An 11,839-nucleotide genomic window follows, 5' to 3' on the forward strand; every position below is an offset into this window, starting at 1 on the left:
CTAACAGTGGTAAAAAGGTCCTTGATAGTTTTGACATTGAAATATTTATCCCTTATGATGGAGAATTCAACACAGTCAAGCAGGATATGCTTGACCGTGGTTCTCTCATCACAAGGGATGCAAAACGGAGGATCTTCACCTTTCAACAGGTATGCATGTGTATACTTCGTATGACCAACACGACCTCGTCGTAGTATGACCTCTTCAAATCTGGACTGACAACCCAAGTGGGTATAACCAATGTAAGGTTTTATCTCATGTATTTTTTTTATAACCACCTGCGTGTCCCACTTCTTTTGCATCAGATCACGGATATAAGATCTAATTGTGGCTTTGTAATCATTGTAAGGAATAAGAAGTGGTGTCAGATTTGTTGAGTGCTGCCTTAGCAGCAAGGTCAGTCAATGTGTTACCAGAGATCCCTACATGGCTGGGTAACCAACAGAAGACGATGTCATATTGGCCAGTAGCAAGATCATTATACAATTCAATACTTTTCATTAAAAGTGGATGTTTGCAAGAAATATTTTTAATAGCCTGAAGACAAGAAAGAGAGTCTGAATAGATTATATATTGTTTACATTTAGGGTGTCTTTGAATATATTTAAGAGCCGTTAAAAAGGCGTTTGCTTCAGCTGTAAAAATAAAACTTTTATCTGGTAGTCTAGAAGATATTGTTCTGGATCCAATGACAGTGGCAGTTGCCGTTCAATAGTATACATATTTTTCGCACGGCAAGTCATCCACAAACAACGATCCATCAATTGAATCGTTTAAAACTTTTGATAAACTATTTATCTTTATACTAAAAAGTGTGACAGAAATACTGCCGTGCGGAACACCCTGATGCTGATTGTAGTGATCAGACAGGGTAGAACCCACGCAGACTTTAAATTGTCTATTATTTAAAAATTTGGCTATGAATTCAGGCAAACGATCTCGCAAACCGAAATCATGTAAATCTCTCAAGTATCAACAGGGTCTATATCAAGTGGACGTTTTGTTTTCTTTAGTGGGATTCAGTTGATACTGAATCGGGCCCATTCAACCACCCGTCTAGGTGAAGTAAGGGTCGAAGTGGTGTGTTAGGCAAACAGAACATGGTTATAGGCCCGACTGTCCTCAACCACCAGACTACCGTCCTCCACCGACACGGGACGCAACCCACGGCAAACAGGTTGCCCAATTCGGCCGCTCCTTGCGACCAGCAATGGGTTGCTATGGACCTTGCTGACCCGGGTCCACATGGGGGTTGGTGAGCTTTTGGCGTTACCAAGCACGCACCACGAGGAAGTAGCTCACCACGGGTGCCTCGTCAGGCCAATTGTTCGTAGAAATTATGAATGGTTTTGTCAGATTTCTTCCTAGGCCAACACACTGGCCTGTTGCATGTTGGGATGGCAGTTCGTATGCTCGTGACATAAGCACCAAGCGAGAGATCCTTCAGTGCAAGGAGGACGATCAAGGAGCACTTTCGGTCCACCATGTGTGATGTCCGTGTGTCATCACTTACACTTGTCCTACTGAGCATGCTGTAGGTAAATATTTCAGAATCCAGACAACGTATTCGGCCCGAAGGCAACAACGTAATAGTACACAGGATGAGTCCTTTATTGTATAAGGTTGATCGTAGACTGGTCAATATGTTCATTTTCCAACAAGGTGAAAAATATCAAAGCACAAGTCGAAGCACAGGGAAAAGAAACACTTTTGTGAAAGGTGCCTTCACGGGTTTTCTAGGGCCGATCTGCTCGGTTCATACATGGTTGATTGCCTAGGTGTAGGGGAGACAGACGTGCGAACTGATATGACGAGAAAACAAAAACATCTTGAAATTTATCAACCACAAAAGTCAAATGCCAGTGGCATATATAATCTACGCCGACTTCGAAGCTATCATTAAACAGATCGATACAGTAGCTCAATCCACTGATCAAAGTTTCACACAAATACTACAAGGGCACAAAGCATGTGTGTTCAGGTATGTGGTCGTTCGTTGTTATAGACAAATTCATTCGTAACTACTCGCCTCTTTCCATAACCCGCAATAATTCCGTCTTGCCGGAATGACACGAGTAGTTACGAATGGGTCAAACTAACCCTCCCATTTATTTACAGAGGCCCAGACGCGGCTGAAGAATTTCTAAAGTGTTTACAACTCGAAGAGAAAACGATCAAGAAAACACTCTACAAGCACACACTGTCACGTGTGCGGCGAACCTCTGAATGGTGATTCAGTTATTGGCACCCGCGAACGGCCCCCTCCTCGTGGCGGCTGCTGGGTAACGCCAAGAGCCGTTCAAACCCCTGTGTGGACCCGGGTCAACTAGGTCCATAGCAACCCATTGCTGGTCGCAAGGAGCAACCGAATTGGGCAACCTGTGTGCCGTGGGTTGCGTCCCGTGTCGGTGGAGGACGGTAGTCTGGTGGTTGAGGGCAGTAGGAGCCTGAACCATGTTCCTGTTGCTCAACACACCACTTCGACCCTTACTTCACCTAGACGGGTGGTAGAATCGGCCCGATTCTATCAATCGACTGGTCACGCCAAGCCCTGTGTATGGACTTGTATGTCACTCCACAAATTTAATTTGAAAATGTTTTACATTTGGACTTGGTACATTTATACATATCAAATGTCAATGATTTGCAATATGATGTTTTGCTCTTTGCCTAGAGTCTTATGCCAGAAGGCGGTGGTTCATGGGCCAATCTAGTGGATTAGCTATTTATAACTTTTCTGCTGGAGTATATCATCCGAGTATCCTTGGTGCTGCAAGCTGGAGACCCACTTGTTTTTAGCATTGTCCTTGTGATACTCCGTGGTGGGTGGGGAGCTCGGATGATGAACCTTAAAACACTAACTATGGCTATGACCAAGAAAAAGCATCCTCTTGACACGGATCCTGATGTTAATGAACAAAGACCGTCCACATCTATTGACTATTGGCCACGTTTTATAGTACTTGAGACTGTTGACAAGACTCCTTTGAAGCTGAACCCTTTTGCTGTTTTAAAAGGCGTACAAGGCATTGCAGGAGATGTTAAAAATGTTAGACGTTTGCGTACAGGCTCACTTATTGAATGTAGTAAGAGACAACAGGCAAATAACCTCCTGTCAGCTAAATCTTTTGTTGGTATTCCCGTATCAGTCTCTGCCCACCGAACGCTTAACACCAGCAAAGGCATAGTGAGAGACCGAGACCGCCTTTTTGCTGATATGCTGGAAATTGCCTCAGAGATGAAGGAACAAGGTGTGTTGTATGTAAAACGTTTCACTACCCGTAAACACAATGAGATCCAACAAACAAACACCTATTTGTTTTCTTTCTCTACTCCGACTGCTCCTAAATCGATAAAGGCTGGTTACTGTCATATCAAAGTGGAAACATATGTTCCGAATCCACTGAGATGTTTCAAGTGTCAGAAGTATGGGCATGGCGTCAATACTTGCACATTGTCTGTTGTGTGTGCTCACTGTGGTGAGAAGACACACACAACAGAAGATTGTGACAGTAGTTATAAGAAATGCACTAACTGTTCAGGAGACCATTCCTCTTTTTCAAAAGAGTGTCCAATATGGAAGCAGCAGATGGAGATCAACAAACTGAAATTTACTCAAAATATTAGTTTTTCAGAAGCAAAACAGCTTGTTCAGAGATCTGAATTAACAGAAACATATGCTTCAAAAACTAAGACATCATCTGAGGCGACGAATACAGCAACCAGATCAACTTCAGGCTGTCAAACAGATTTGACGTGGGTGAACATTGATTCCCCACAGACTTTTGCACCTGCAATATCTACACAAACTGCTGAGCCACTTCCTGGCACGTCTCAAAGTCAGCCAGAGCCAGATCGTGATCAAAATTTGTCATCTCAGTCTACCACAAGGTCTCAATTGTTGTGTAACGTGCAACAAACTGCTAAAGGCAAAGGTAAACATAAGCCGAATTCTTCCCAAAAGCAAAGTGGCAGAGGCCCAAAAGGGTCCGAAAATAAGATTAAACTTTACAACAAATATGGATCACTTGAGAACATGGACGTGTCCAAAAATGTCCATTTTAGGGCACACAGCTTGTCGTCCACCAAAAAGGTACGGGGTAGATCCCCAATAAACCCCCTCCCAAAAGATAGTTTACTCTCACAATATTGTACAGTGGAATTGCAGAGGACTAAGGCATAATTATAATGAGTTACAGTTATTGGTCCAGGATTGTACGCCGTCAGCATTCTGTCTGCAGATCTTTTTGAGCTACGTCATTTCAATGCTTATAATTGTTTCTCACCTCCGGGTGACAGAGCCACTGGAGGATCTTCAATCCTAGTCAAACAGAATGTTATCCATAGCCCAATTACACTCACTACTAATCTTCAAGCAGTTGCCGTCCGACGCACTTTACATGTTACCCTTACATTATGTTCTTTGCATGTCTCACCGTCTACAACTCTTCAGAGGACCGACCATCAAACCCTATACGATCAGCTCCCCAAACCGTGTATTATTACGGGAGATTTGAATGGCCATAACCCACTCTGGGCCGGTACAACTACGAATACTAAAGGATAACGATTTATGCTTATATAATGACGGTTCGAACACATATTTACACCCTGGTACAGGAACTTATTCTGCTCTCGGCTTGTCACTTACAAATTCAGAACTACTAAATGAATTTGAGTGGTCAGTCCACGATGCCCTCTGTGGAAGTGACCATTTTCCTACTATACTAAAATCTGTAACTCCATCTGATGTTCCTCCATCAAGGTGGAATTTTAAAAAGGCTAACTGGGCTTTATATGAAACACTGTGTGCTGACAAACGTAAACCCGAACGGTTTATTGACGTTCCTGATGCTATTAAATGTTGTTGTTTTTCTGATCAACTGAATTTCATAGCTGATGAGTGTATACCAACGTCCTCTGCAGTTCCACATATTCGAAAACCATGGTTCAACGATGACTGCAAACAAACTAGGAAGGCAAGGAAAAAAGCAGAACATAATTTCCGTCGCCATCCTATGGTGCATAACTTAAATAAATTAAAAATTTTAAATGCTAAAGCACGGCGTACTTTTAAACAGAACAAACGCCAATCTTGGCAAAATTATGTATCTAAAATATATTCTCGGACACCCATGTCCAAAGTATGGAACATGGTCCAAAAAATAAAAGGTAAAGGCACTAAATCTACTGTCCATCATCTTAAACATGGAGATCAGTTACTTACTGATAAATCAGATATCGCAAATAAACTAGGCGAAACCCTTGCTAAACACTCTTCCTCTTCTAATTATTTACCTAAATTCCAGCAGTATCAAAAACAACAAGAAAAGAAAACTATTAATTTCAATTCTGATAATGGGGAAGATTATAATGAAACGTTTTCTATTCATGAACTCCCACTGCTCTTGATCAGGCTCATGACACTGCTACTGGAGCTGATAACATACATTATCAACTCCTGAAGCATTTAACAGAATCCTGCCTAGAAACTCTCCTCAATATTTTTGATGATATTTGGACATCGGGTAACTTTCCTCCTTCATGACGCCATTGTAGTACCAATACCTAAACCTGGACGTGATCATAAGGATCCATCCAATTATCCTCCGATTTCATTAACTAGCTGTGTTTGCAAGACCATGGAACGCATGATAAATAATCGACTTGTTTGGTATTTGGCAACTAATAACCTTATCACAGATATACAATGTGGTTTCCGGAAAAATAGAAGTACTGTCGATCACTTAGTGCGTTTAGAATCATTTGTAAAAAACGCACTAATCAATAAACAACACGCTGTGTCTATCTTTTTTGATCTTGAAAAAGCATATGACACTACTTGGAAATATGGCATTTTAAGAGATTTACATGACTTCGGATTGCGAGGTCTTTTGCCTGAATTTATAGCCAAGTTTTTAAATAACAGACAATTCCAATTCCGTGTGGGTTCTACCCTGTCTGATCATTACAGTCAGGATCAGGGTGTTCTACAAGGCAGTATTTTGTCTGTCACTCTTTTTAGCATCAAGATCAACAGTTTATCTAAAGTTTTAAACGATTCAATTGATGGATCGTTATTTGTGGATGATTTTAATATTTCTTCTCGTGGTAAAACTATGCATACCATTGAACGACAATTACAGTTGTGTTTAAACAAGATTAATAAATGGTGTCTTGAAAACGGGTTTAAATTTTCTAAATCGAAAACTAACTGCATACATTTGTGTCGTAAATACAAACCACATAAAGACCCTGAACTGTCTCTAGATGGGACGCCCATTAAAGTTGTGAAGGAAGCCAAGTTCTTGGGTCTAATCTTTGATTCACGTTTAACGTTTTTACCACATATTAAATCACTTAAAACTAAATGCATGAAAGCACTTGACTTGTTGAAAGTTGTTTCCAACTCAAAGTGGGGAGGGGATCAAGCTACCCTTCTCCATCTCTATCGATCTCTCGAGCGTTCTAAACTTGATTATGGCTCCATCGTCTATGGTGGAGCCTGCAAAAGCAGCTTAAAACTATTAGATTCAGTCCATCATCAAGGTCTAAGACTTTGTCTTGGCTTCTTTAGAACTTCACCTGTATGTCGAGGCTGATGAACCATCTCTTGAGCACTAACGTATAAAATTAGCTTTACAGTATGTAACAAAACTATATTCAAATGAGTCAAACCCTGCATATAACTGTGTTTTCAATCCCCTGTATGAGGATTTATACAATAAGAAATCTTCTCCTGTTCTGCCTCTTGGTTTAAGAATAAAACCACTTATTTCTGCTGCCAGCATTGAGCTGGAAACCATAGCTCCTTCCCGTCTTCTTTCTCCTCCTCCTTGGCAGTTGGTTAGGCCACAAGTTGACCTAACATTAACGACATTTAGAAAATCGGAAACTAATGAATTACAGTATAAACAAGAATATAATCAACTGAAACATAAATATAGCAATCACAAATCCTTATTTACAGATGGGTCCAAGGACGGTGGCGCTGTGGCTTGTGCCACTGTCATTGGATCCAGAACAATGTCTTCTAGCGCCAATGAGGACAAGATCCCTTTCTCTTTCAACGTGCGATTTTATTGCCACGAATTTACCTCCCGAAAACCAGAACCGGAACAACCGGGTAATACAAAAATAGAACTGAAACAGCGAAACAAAACCCATATAATGGCGCAACCACTTCTTCCTCTCAGATTGAGAAAATAGTCACTGAAAAGGTATATGGTAAGACATATGCTGCACGGATTCAAACAATACGGAAATGAGTTTAGCTCATGATCCAGTCTCCAGAGGTCTGCCATGCTGGGGCTCTGCGGGGACGGGATGACATCCTGAGGGGCGTGTTGTCATCAGGGGCAGTGTTCTCAGGTTGTTGAGTAGGCTCAACTGCAATTGATGGCTCATCTTCATGAACCTCAGTGTCACAGAGTTGTTCATTATGACAGTTTGAATCGATGTCGCTGTTAAGGGTAGGTAAGTTAGGTAGAGGCTGAGAGTTTTCTCCAGTCGGGTATTCCCGTTCGATACCCCTGACGGGTCCAGTGGGTGATGAAATGGTAGGCTTCACATGGTAACAATCTGATGGTCGAACAGTATACAGTTTGGAACGAAACTGTGACCTAACGAACTTCCTGAGCTGGCATTTGTCTTCTGAAACTCCAGTGACCAGATACTTGTCTCTGGCATGTGTCTTTTGTCTCTCCCCTTTCAGGAACACCTGTTCACCAACTTGAAATGTGGTAGCATCCAGATGGGTCTTCCCCTGAGCTTTAGATTTACTGCTATGTGGGTGGTTCATTGTTCTGGCAAGATTCTGTTGTAGTATCAATTGCCTGTCAATGATGGGTAACTGTTCTCCAGTTAACTGATCACGTTGTGTGAACACTTCTCGGGATGACAATCCACCCTTTCGGATTCTGGAATTCAGACAGCCAGTGGCTAAGGCGAGGTCAATTGAAGACAAAGGACCGCCTTCAGGACGGAGATGTAAGCATTCCATGCCAAGTTCCTCAATGGCACGTTCTCCAACCGGGTTTTTGTTGACATTTTTTGGAGAACCAATTTCCAAGTGGATAGCATATGTCCTCAAGATTGAGTCATTGGCGAGAGAAACAAAACCTGGTGCAGGATCAACTCGTATTGTGGTACCGGAGTCACCAAGATGTCTGACGCAAGCACAGAGTGAGATGATGCAACTGCGCAGGTCGTCGCGGCGTTCACTGTCGATAAAGCATGTAATTGTGAATGACGACACGGTTTCGCGAAGGACAAACACAAGTTGACCGAAACGTTTCATAACGTCAGCTGCAAAGGTAGTGCCTACAGACACAGGTGGGGGGCTGCTGGATTGTGGGTAGAACTGGTTAGGCACGGACCTCAACGATACGCAGTGATGACAAGATGAATCAACAGCCTTCAAGCATTTGTCCAAGTCCAAAGCAAAGAAGTAACGATTGAACAGTTGTCTGGTTTGAAATGCAGATGGATGATTGAATCTGATGTGTAATGCTGTAAGGAGACCACCCAAAACAGCCCTGGGAACCACAATGCGCTCACGCACAGACTGGAATGGCTGACTAGCACGCACTACCAGCAATCCATCCGAAGCAATGCAGACTTCTCGTAGATACTGCTTGACATCGGGTACATCGGTGTGCTTCTTTGAGGGGCGAGTACCCTGATAATGGTGGGAGTGTGCCCGCCTGAGGTCCGAACATTCGTGTTGAGCCGCTTGCCATGCCACGCGGTTTGTGAAAGGCATTCGTGCACCACCCTCTACAACATCTTTAACACTCAAACTTCGAATAGCTGATTCTGCATCCTCCTGGATGAATTTGCACACCTGGCAACTCTGATCCGAGCACGAACTTGGATGACGGCTGCAGTAGTTTGTGGGGATATTGTTCACTCCAGATATGTGGTTCACAGAGACATTGTAGCGAGTGACTGTTGACAGAAATGTTGTGACTCTAGAGCTTGCAGAAAACTCACCTCTAGTCAGTTTGTTGTAAGCCTGCACACAAGGACGACTATCAGTCAGTACCTGAGCCTTTTGAGTTGAGGCAGTGATAAATGGAGAAAAGTGTTTTACAGAGGATCCAATAGCCAGAGCCTCCAACTCACAAGGAAGCCATGGAACTTGATGAGTCTTCAGCTTGGCATTGATGAAGCCAGCCAGTAACGGCTTGGTATCACGACAAGCATACAATGTTCCCGCTATACCGTGATTCTTTGATGATGCATCTGTGACAATGCACAGAGTATCACTTGGTCTGGGAATAGTGATTGTCTTGTTGTCTGACAAGGTAGCTTTGGCCTTGTTGAATGCACAGTGCAGATCATCAGTCCAGCAGATCTTATCTTTTGATTGTTTTCCTGCTGTGGCCTTCTCTAAAGGTTGAAGGAGATCTTCATATCCATGAAGCACACGACTGAGTGCCTTATAGGCACCAACAAAGGAGCGCAATCCCTGTACTGTTGGAGGTGGTGGGACCGAGGAAAGTGCTGCAATGCGATGTTTACTGGCTGTAAGAGTTCCACTGGACCAAATCCAACCTAGTATGGTTGTGGATTTGGTGCAGATAACAGTTTTGGTTGCTGAAAGTCTGAGATTGTTTTCTCTTAAGACACACAATACGCGGCGCCAGTTGTATAAGACCTGATCGAGGCTGTTCCCACCACAGACAAGAACATCGGCCAATTTTGCAACACAACCTTCTTGAATGAGAGTGCCAAGGACTCGACACATGAGTTCCTCCAGGTATGTTTCAGATCCAGGCATACCCATGGCACAGCGGGTGTATACTCTGATGCCTTTGTATGGCGTCACAACTCCACAATACTTCATTGATGCTCGCGACAAAGGAATTTGATAAAAGGACTACAGCAAGTCTGTTTTGATGATGTATTTCCAGTTTCCAATGTCTCGCAATACATTGTCCACATTTGGCATGAGAGATGGCTGAGGCTTACAATATTGACCTACCTCACCAAATGAGGTTACCAACCGAAATCCACCTGCAGGTTTGCGAACCAGAAAAGAGAGATTCAGGTATTCTACAGTAATGTTCACTTGTTCTGGAGTAGCAAAGACGCCCATGTTTTCCAGTTCATCAAATTTGTTTTGAAGTTCTGTCAACATCTCTCTGTTGTAGTGAGGTAAGCGTCCTTTCCTCTGAGGGGGCAGTGTAGGACCCATGTTCACCACAGCTTCAAGAGGCCCACTTGTTCCGTTGTACTTGGATACACAAGGGTTGAAAACTTCTTCAAACTCTTCATGTAATTCTCTGAAGGCACCACTGAAATCCGGTGGTAAAATGTTGTCAGGGTCAATTGTTACTGTGGCTGAGTAGGGTGTTGTAGATGACTTGCAATGTGTCTCCATGTGTCCTATGTCATGTTCCAGCTGACTTGGTGCCGAATCAACAGCAGAGATGCTCCGGATTTGACAGATATGTTCATTCTTTTTCACCAATAGGGGCTCATTAGTTGTGTTAGTAACCCTGATGACATTACCAACCGAGGACACCTCCTGTACATGTGGCCAAGCCATTTCCAGTTTCAACCTCATGTTGCTGGGGGAATCGAATCGTGGCTCAAGTGTCCATGATGCATCTTGCTGGAGCACGTTGGGAGTAACAAGTTCCACATAATCCCCAGGTAGCACTGTTTTCTGATGTGGGGGACCGCGTAGAACATAAGCCTGGGCTCTTCTTGCTGTGACATTACTGCAAGGTTGTTGTCCATAGTAGACGATAGTTTTACCACCAATTTCAATCTGTTTCTTAGCAGGGCGAGTTGCAATGTCATTACTAACAAGGAAAGGGTTCCCGGCTAATACGTCGACATCTATATGCTTCACGACCAAAGCATCAAGCTGAAATGTGTCGTCGTTCCTGGTCAACTGACAGTGAACTTCCCCCACTACACCCAAGGGTGTTATGCCATCTGCTTGACGAGCCATCTGCGAAGCCGGGCGTGTTGGAAGTTTGATAGCCTGGGCAAAGGAAGCCCTGACCATGTTTGTTGTAGCACCTGTATCTAGAGTCAGCCTTACAGGGTGTTCGTGATAGAATGTATTGAGGAATGGTGACTGGATGACGTCGACTCGACCAATAACAGGTTGGTCAAGCAGGACACAGTGGTCCTGGTCGTCGCTATCAGAAGTCCCCTCACCATGTACTGTGTCACCCTGCTCAGGGTCATCAACATCCACAAGACGAAAGCGACCATACATCTGTCGTCTGTCAATTTCAGGTACATATCTGCAGTCCTTTAAGTAAGGAGTGTTGTATGCTGGTCTGCCTGCTGTCCTGCACAAGATGCAGACTTTCTGTTGACGAGTCTTGAAATGGTTACTTCTAGGTTTGTCACTAGAAATAGCTGCGGCTCTCATAGCTTTCGTGTCCTCAATGCTTTGAAGCTCATCCATCAATGAAGAGATAGCCTGGGAGATTTCTGGTTTCAAAGATGCAAGCGTCTGATTCCTCAATTCAGCACCATATTTTTGCTTCACTAACTTGGGGAGTTGAGGATGGATAAGCTGGAGCCATAACACAACAACCATGTTTTCTAGTGTCCGGGTCAGGTCTTCATCTTGGTCAATTTCTTCACCATGGTGAGTGATCTCAGAACGATTGGTAAGTAAGTTATCTTCTATAAAAGCCATCAGACGCTGATAGAGATCTTCATAGCGCTCATTAGGCTGCATCTTGATGTCAACAAGGTTGGGAAAATTGGCTCCAGTTGATTGGAATCAGCAGTGGAGTCTAATCTTTTGCCAGATATCTCGTACAGATGTTGAATTCTTGATTATTGAGTTCCTACTGATGACTGT

At 43.3% G+C, this 11,839-nt stretch overlaps 1 protein-coding gene across 1 annotated transcript; it reads right to left on the minus strand.

The window, feature by feature from the left end:
- Window positions 1-7,270: 7,270 nt before the first annotated feature.
- On the minus strand, window positions 7,271-9,790 carry LOC137274734 (uncharacterized). The gene has a single exon (XM_067808074.1). It carries the CDS (start codon window positions 9,788-9,790, stop codon window positions 7,271-7,273), a length of 2,520 nt encoding a protein of 839 aa, XP_067664175.1.
- Between the last annotated feature and the right edge of the window lie 2,049 nt (window positions 9,791-11,839).

This window comes from Haliotis asinina, chromosome 2, assembly GCF_037392515.1.
Source record: "Haliotis asinina isolate JCU_RB_2024 chromosome 2, JCU_Hal_asi_v2, whole genome shotgun sequence".
NCBI classification, from domain to species: Eukaryota; Metazoa; Mollusca; class Gastropoda; order Lepetellida; family Haliotidae; genus Haliotis; species Haliotis asinina.